At 33.2% G+C, this 8,898-nt stretch overlaps 1 protein-coding gene across 1 annotated transcript; it reads right to left on the bottom strand.

Annotated features, from left to right (window-relative positions):
* Window positions 1–6,168: 6,168 nt before the first annotated feature.
* On the bottom strand, window positions 6,169–6,963 carry LOC115967130 (glutathione S-transferase T3-like). The gene is made up of 2 exons (XM_031086211.1): window positions 6,640–6,963; window positions 6,169–6,549 (listed from the first exon to the last, which is right to left on the bottom strand). Exons 1-2 carry the CDS (start codon window positions 6,961–6,963, stop codon window positions 6,169–6,171), a joined length of 705 nt encoding a protein of 234 aa, XP_030942071.1.
* Between the last annotated feature and the right edge of the window lie 1,935 nt (window positions 6,964–8,898).

The raw sequence follows: 8,898 nt of genomic DNA on the forward strand, positions 1-8,898 counted from the left end.
TTTAAAAAAAAAAAAAAAAAAAAAGAAAAAGAAAAAGAAAAAAGTGTCTTACTATTCCTTTAACTGTGTACAATCTCCATTCCCTCATCCTGGACAAACTAGTACTACAATAAAGAATCACCTAAGGATGATACCAAATTGATGAACCTAGAACCTTATGAATCTCATAATACCCTAGAAACCATTAAGCCAATCTCTTGGGATCACTCAATTATATTTTTACCCTATTAATGTCTTATTTATGGTACCAACTACTGCGAATGCAAAACCGAGAAGACTGAGTTGTTGGCGCTGTCGAGGAGAACTCAAGGCCAAAGTATCTTTTTAGTATAATTTTTTTTGGAAAAATAAAATTAGAGATTATTGTTGAATATTTTGTTTATTTGTTGTCATTTAACCTAATTTTGTTATTGTTTGGGCTATTTTTGCTGTTATTTGGGTTACTTTTTATTGTAATTTGGGATTTTTATTTTTTTGTTTAAAGGGTTAATGATTATGTTTGGAGGGCTAACATTCTTTTTGTTAAACCTAAATTTTTGGGATTCTCAAATTAAGTTGTTCATTAAATGTTTTTAGAGTAGACAAAATTGGTTAGTTTAAAAATAATTGTGTGTATATATATATATAAATATTTTTTTTTTCAAGTAAACATTTTTTTTTTGTAAGTATGAATACCCAAAGCTCAAAGTAAACCCTCCTGAGCAGTGGTTCATGTCACTAAGATGAACTCACCAAGAGCTACTCCAAGCACTGAAGTGCACTCCTTAACAAGTTTTTGAAACAACGAAGCAAATTAAAATAAATAACATGATATGGGACTAAGCCTAGACTGTTTTCTACCAAAAATTGTGGTTACTAAATACCTATGTGAAGGTGGTTCCAATCAACTTAATTTGTTAAGTATTTTGTCATTGAATAAAGATCAATGATTCTAACTCTATTTGTACCAAAACCTGATTAATATATTGGTCTGATAATAAAAACAATAATTATATAATGAACTCCATAAATTAAAATTCTAATGCATCTATTCAAAAAAAAAAAAAAATGTGAAGCATTTAATATCATAGCCTTGTAATATAATAGTATTTTTGCTTCATTAGAATATATAATATAGAGTTGGTGTTTTAATTAATTATTTTTTATTATTTTGTTAAAAGACCAAACTTCATTAAGTTCATAGTATAGAGTTGGTGTTTTAACTTTTAATAGTAATATGGGTGTCACTGTGTCAGCAAAGTTATCATTATCCTATTATTTGACAAATAAAAGAGATCTAAGTTCTTTTGATCATGGAATTCCTAAAATTACAAAAATATTTCAAAAGAATACTGAAGGTACGTTAGTACTACTTTTTCCTCCCCAATAAAATGTCAAGCTACTTAAATTACCTCAACAGCTATAGACCCTAAAAAACGCAGCTATAGACTCTAGCCACGTTTTCTATAGCCATGTTTCCAAACGCGGCCTATCCAGCGCAACAATAGCCCCCTGCGAGGATCTATACACACTGACACACACATGTACTCAGACTCAAAGTACAACCACCCAATATTGATTCTGCAAACTAATTACTCTACAATTCAAAGGGTTCAATTAGCGCACACAGATACAAATACACAATATTAAGTCTACAAACCCATTACTCTACAATTCAGACAGTTTAATTAACACATATGCATACAGAGTACAAACATTGAGCCAAATGAATTCTGCAAACCCATTAGTCTACAGTTCATAGGGTTCAATAAACACACACACATGCATGCAGGCAAACCCATTATAATGCTATAGTTACAAAAATGTCGTATTCACATCACTTTAATAACTGCTTCTTACCTTCTTCTATTTTTTCAACAAATATGAACAAAGTGTGTCTTTTTTATTATGAATTACGAATGAAATATTTATAAAAATGTTATTAATTACCTATATTTTATTTAAGTCGGAGCTATTATTCTCAAATATTATCATGGAACAAATTCAAAAATATTGAGCTTGTGCCAATTCAAAAGAATTACCTGAGGGAAGGTGCATCATGGAAATAATTCTACCCCCATTCCATGGAACTACTTTTAGAATCCAATAACCATTGTTCAGTTCAATAGTAGTCCTTGAAAGTTCTCTTTTTTTTTCCAGAAACCTCTTCTATTTCTGGAATGCGCTTAGCATTTTCTGCAATTAACAACCTACTTCATCAGCAAAAAGTATGACAACCAATAAAACTTAACGAATTGCATTAAAAAAAAAAAATCTTTTAGTGACAAGAAGTGTACAAATAGTATTAGATGCTCTTTAAAAAAAGAATGCATATTATAATTTTTTAGAAATTATTTATGTTATCACGCCATACCCGTGTCCGTACCCGTGCTTCCTAACCACTAAGTAAACCATATCTATCATTCTTTTTATATTTAAATGTCATCATTTAATACTAGCCAGGCTATAAGAAGACCCTTCAGTTACAAATTAAATCCCGCATGAAAAGGCGTGATTATACTTCAGTTATACCTTTTGTGGATCAATAGTTCAAAACTGATAACTCCGAAAAAATAACAATCAAAAGAATAAACAAAAAAAAAAAAAAAAATGACAAATAATACCTGGTCCTCAATAGTTGGTTCCATATGCGCCTCTGAAGCAAAAGCATAGAACCTGTCATGTCGCACATCAAGTCATTTATATCTGTATTCCGCTGTCATAATGAAGAGGGTGAGCGCTTCCAACATAATAATTATAATAATGATTAAAATTGCCATGAGGGACACTGCAGGAAAGAGGAATATCATGAGGGACACTCGTGTATATGAACAATAGAGCAGAGTGGAAATCATTAAGATTTGAAAGTTAATAAGTATTTATTACATCAATGGGACTAAATTACTAAAAGAGAAAAAAAAAAAAAAAATCATATATTAATGTTGCATAAGTAGCATGAGAACTTGACAGGTGCATGGAAACTTCATGTCTTAAAGACTGGCTTATTTAGCCCACAATTATTTTTTTATTTTTATAAGTTTATGGTTGGGCCCAAGGGGAGGAGGGAGGGGAGATTCACCTACAATTAGTAATATTAACATAATGCTATTCTAATAGGCTTTCATAGCAAATATACTCTAAGACTGAAGAAGATACTTTTGGAACTACCGTGCAGTTATAAAGTAATGTGACTGAACTGTATGTAACAATTTTTCATATGGTAGTAGTCATCACTGATCACACTAACAAGACATGATTCCATATGGCTACAGAAATGAGGATATTCAGTGTGCAATTTTTCTCAAAGTTGGGTAGGTTTAATTCCAAGCTTTTGGTTGACAAGGATTCTTTGGTGTCCACTTCTTTATACTTTCAAAAATAAGACTATTATCTAATTCAAAGGAGTTTAATAAAAAATCAAAATAATGAGGATATAAAAGTAGATTGAATAATTCAAAATCACCCCAAACCACGACACCATGTACCACTCTCACTCTAATTTCACTTCTCCTTATTTTTAGCATTTACTTGAGAGATAAAACAGTTAAGATTTTAAAAAAGAGGTTTTGAGCACACTTGGGTATGAAAAGGCTAGTAAACATTTTTTTTTTTCGGAGAAACGGCTAGTAAAAATAAAGGGGGCGAATGTGCATGAATATATTTAAGGTGTGCACTATTTCCGAGTGTGCATCACCTCCAATAGATCTTATAAAGAGAAGTTCCACCACAACGGAAGAGTGGCATTGAAAAGATAAACACAAAAGTTCCATAATTTATATGTTATAACCGTAAATAAAATGCATCACATACTAACCAGACCATACTCATTAAAACCCATCAGCCATCGCATACTCACACTTCAATAATAATAACAAAAAAATAATAATAATAACAAAAAAAAAATATTAAAACCAATCAAGATTGAATTATTGAAGACAAAATTTTATCAAGATTGTTGACAGTCAGACAAGGTAGGACTAAAAGGATTTACCAAGATACTATCTGTGAAAAGCAAAAATATTCAGTTTAAAAAAGGGAGGCACTGACTTTATCATCTAAAAAGGCTTTAAAAATAAAGGTGTGGAAAATCATGGAATATAAAGGAAAAAAACATTAATTCATTGGCTGCAAGGTTAATCAAAATACACTTCCAGGTAGCAAACTGCTTCCAGGAAAAGGAAACTTTTGGCTAGGGATGGATAGATACAACAAGAATTACAACATGTCTTGCAGTTCATGTCCATCAAACTAGAGGTCAAGACCCCAAGTCCGTATAGCATTCCATTCACTAGATATGTTCTTGGCACACATTCCAAATGACTGTCACTTGTACATGTTGCATCATGGCACACATTCCAAATGACTTTCACTTGTCATCCACCAAGTGACATATTGGTCATTTTTATGGATCCGGATCCTCCACCATTGTTGAAATAATCAGTTTAGAGCATTCACATCAGCTGGTGAAAAAGATTCCGTCTATTTTACACAAAAAACCTACTTTTTCTATTTTATACCATCACTTTTACAAAACATCTACATCAGTTTATCTATTTTACAAGATATTTCAATAAAATATTCATTCTTCATCAATTTTTTATTATTTTCCATAATGGTCATACTTTTTTAATTTAAACTTATATTTTAAGTAAACAACCAACACTAGTGGCTCGGCCAATGGAGCCGCTTGTGGTGGAGGTCCAATGGCCGAACCGCCGAAATAGTAGCTCCGGCGAACGCTGCAGGAGTGGCTCCGGTGAATGCCACCGAAATAGTGACTGTAACGAATGCCACCAAAATAGTGACTCTGGTGAACACTGCCGAAATAGTGGCTCCGACGAACGCCGCGGAGATATATATATTTTTTTTGACCCAACGGTCATAATTTTTTTTCCAGCACCACAAGTACAACTCAACTATTTAACATCAACTTGTAAAAGATGTTCTTAATTCTAATGGTGTGTCAATCACTTGATAGGTGGAAAACCATCTTCTTGAATCTAAACTAAAGAAAGCATTGCACTTATTTTCACCTAAATCAAATTCACTTATAGTTTTGTGAGTGTTATTACTTATCCAATTGACAAATTTGGAAAAATCCATGATGGGTGAATAAAAATAAAGTCAAAATAAAGCGTTCTAATTCTCTACCTTTCCAGCAAATTTGAAATTATTGCCTGTATACATGAGGTGCATTGCCTATATACATGAGGTGCATTAGTAGCCTAGGAAACAAGACACAGTGAATTTAGGAATGGTTAAAAAATTTAGCTGAAAATGTGTTGGGGGTGATGTAAATATTGTGCAAGTAGTTATTTTTCTACAGCCCCTGCAACCATTATATCCATATTTACATATTCAAATTTCTTGCATGAATCAAACAATATTTCTATCTATCTATCTATGTAACTTCGCATCTGTATTTACAAAATTAGATGTCATCTTTCATTCATCAAAAATTGTAAGCAGTATTTTAATTTTGTTTGCAAAGACAACCCAAACTAGCTTATTTGAGAAAGTGCCCATTTGAGCTTCTCCAAACTTTGTCCTGCATCACAAAAAATTAATATTATATCTAAGTTCACAAGCAGATTTCCATTGTTTTCCATCATTCATATGGTCATCATTCAAACTTAAAAAATGTGACATCTTGTATTCTGTATTAGGAATTCCTACTAAACAGAATAGAGCAATTCCAACACAACCAATTCCAACACAGCATGACAACAATATTTTTCCACCAACTTCAGTCATTGAGAGAAAATAGTACAGGCTTACAGAAAGAGACATCACAGCCTTGCACAAGTGAAGATTACAAAAATATATCTAACATGATTAGAGATTGAATAATTATGTTCCTTGTACAAGTAAATACTACAAAAGGGATGTCTAACATCAAACCATCTATGTCAACCATGTGCTAGTATCTTTGCACTATACAAAATATTACTTAATTAGATATTGTCAATAATAATAAACAAATTATGATGATGATGGGAATTTAGACTTTAACCTCTCCAAGATTTCCAAACGACGTAGGCGAATGTATTTTTTTTGCTCAGGATCCATGGTTCTTGTATCTTTCATCATAATTTCATCTTCCGCTTTCCTCTTTTCTACTTCATTTTTGTCTTCTTTGATACGAATCAACTCTCTTCGTTCTTCGGATGCAATGCGCATAAACTCTATTCATTCTTCTAATGCAATGCGCATACTTTCCTTTTTCTCTTCATGCATTCTCCTTTTTTCTTCCTTGATTTCGTCCAATTGGGAGGAAAGTATTGGGACCAAGTCATCACAATTCTTTCTTTTCTTTAATTTCTCCTTCTCGGCCTTCTTGCCTATGGGTCTCTCCAAGGTTTCTCCGGAGTTCATCTCATTATTATCTTCATCCAAATTTATTGAGTTTGCAAAAGTATTACAAGATTGTGTGGTTGGTTGTCTAGGGCGGACCTTCAAATTATCTCTTTGAAGTAACCACTTAGCTTCATTCCTCAAAATTCTCCAACAATGTTCCAATTGAAATGCATTTTTGCTATTTTCTTTATACATAGTTTTTGCATCTTCAATCTACAAAAGTAAAAAAATTTAAAATAATGAGTATTATAGAACTAAAAGTGCATTGATATACAATACATATTAGATGTTGAGTTGAATTACCTTGTCATGCTCAGTTTTACCACTTTCGTTCTGGTTCTCAATTTGGGCCAAGTATCCACAAAACTTGTTGGTCTCCCTTTGAATTGTTGACCACCGACTACATAAAGAATCTTTGGAGTGGTTAAATTTTTTGTCATTGTGGAAGGTGGACCAAATTCTATCCCAAAATGTTGTGTGTTTTTGGTCCGTCGATATCACGGCATCTAAGCTAACATTAAGCCACGCCGATACTAGCTTAATGTCTTCATCTGCTGTGAAGTTGTTTCCCCGTTGACTTCTCTTAGTAGTTGATTTTTTTGCAATTGGGGGTGTAGATTGTCCCATTTCAACTTCGGGCGGAGATTAATGGACATTCACGACTAAATGCGGAGTAGACATCAAAATACTACTATCAAAGGACTCAAAACCTTGTTCCTTGTCTTGTAAAATGTCAAGGAAGAAGGGATTTCGTGAGTCCATCACCTAACAAACACCAAAGTAATTTAGATATGGGGGAACTGGAGGTGCAAGAACTTAGATGGGATGGTGAAAGAAAATGAGTTATTCCAACTATTGCATGCACTTCAGCTATACAAAGACAAGATGACTTCAAACCAGGTAGTTACCCCTCCTCCCAACCATTGACCACCCCCACCCCCACACCTGGGCACTCCCCAAAATAAGTCTTATGAGATACCATGTGAGACAGAAAATCAGGAATATGCAACAAAATAATTTAACACCATGTGGTTTGGTTTGGTTAAATGTGCCTGGAAAGCACATGAATAATGGGCAAGACGAACAGGCCCCAGACCAAACTTTCAGCTTAATAACCATAATAGGTACTTCACACAATTTGTGGTTCCTTAACAAAGTGCCAAAACCAAATACCTAGAGTTGTTACCATACCAATGCAAAGTGGACAAAATGTACAGAACCAAAAAATAATTATATAACCAATACATAAGTACAAAACACAACCAATTGAAAAAGAATAGTTTGGATCAACTTGGAAGTTCTTCAAAGACCACATTTCCTAAAAACCAATGCAAAATATTATTGTTTCCTAAAACAAAAGGTTTGACACTGAAAAATAAATTCTTTTAATTCACAGCAAGGACATTACCAGAAAGACAAAGGGTAGTCTTCACAAGCAAAAATATCTGCCAGTAACACGGCAATTCACAGAATGTACATAGTCTTCCTGTGCTGAAATAGATGGACTAATTTTAATAGTTAACACTACTACATTAAGAAACAGATTACTTAGGATTGCCTGTATAGATCCTAAAATTGGCCAATAAGCTAGTGAAAACATCGGTTTAAAAAATTTTCAATACAACAAAATTAAAGCTTTTAGAAAAAAAATGAGCAAAGATTCCCATATATAATTGGACATACACTCATACATAATGCGTAAGTTCCAGTGATAGGCTACTAATTAAAAAAAAAAAAAAAATCTTGCAAATTTAATTAGCAATTTATTAATAAACCAAAAAAAGAAAAAAAAAACCAAACCTGTTGGTGATGTTCATGAAAATTGGAAGAATTAGAACGTTGCATATTAACTCTGAAAAACTGAAGACCAACAACGATCTGTCATAGAAAAAAAATTCCTCAATGCACAAACCCACCATGAAATAATGCATAAAAAAATTATATCCACTTCTAAGTTTCCTCAAGAACATACATACTCTGTTCAAGCAGTCCGAAACAGGGGAGAAATAGGAATTCGGGTGTGTCCGAAGAATCCCTAAAAAAAAACCCAAACCAGAAAAAATTTGAAACAAGAAACCCTTTAAAAAAAAAATTAGTTTAGAGAAACTCCTAAGAATATTGGTTGAAACTGAAAAAAAAAAAAAAAAAAAAAAAAAAAAAAAAAAAAAAAAAAAAAAACTCAATGAGAAAAACTCATACCTTCTTAGAGAAAATTGCCCAAAGCGGATTGATTCACCCTCCTCACGGTGCTGCAAAAACTCCAAACCGATCACATAATTTCCGGTGATGATAACAACGAGCAAGAGCTGAAAAGAACCAGAGGAAGAGAGAAGATGAGAGGATTAACTCAGGAATGAAACAGGGAGGAACAAGCTCCTGATAGAGATACCTTTGGATTGATTCACTCTCCTCACGGTGCTACAAAAACTCCAAACCGATCACACAATTTCCGGTGATGATGACAATGGGCAAGAGCTGAAAAGAACCAGAGGAAGAGAGAAGCCGAGAGGATTAACTCAGGAATGAAACAGGGAAGAACAAGCTGTCGGTGTGGGGCTGTGC

This window comes from Quercus lobata, chromosome 2 (assembly GCF_001633185.2).
Source record: "Quercus lobata isolate SW786 chromosome 2, ValleyOak3.0 Primary Assembly, whole genome shotgun sequence".
Classification (NCBI taxonomy): domain Eukaryota; kingdom Viridiplantae; phylum Streptophyta; class Magnoliopsida; order Fagales; family Fagaceae; genus Quercus; species Quercus lobata.

Bases quoted from the DNA above. Each gene is read 5' to 3' on its own strand.
- LOC115967130 (XM_031086211.1), bottom strand. From the start codon at position 6,963: ATGGGACAATCTACACCCCCAATTGCAAAAAAATCAACTACTAAGAGA. The intron at 6,550-6,639 runs GTAATTCAACTC...TTACTTTTGTAG, and splicing joins GTAAAACTGAGCATGACAAG to ATTGAAGATGCAAAAACTAT.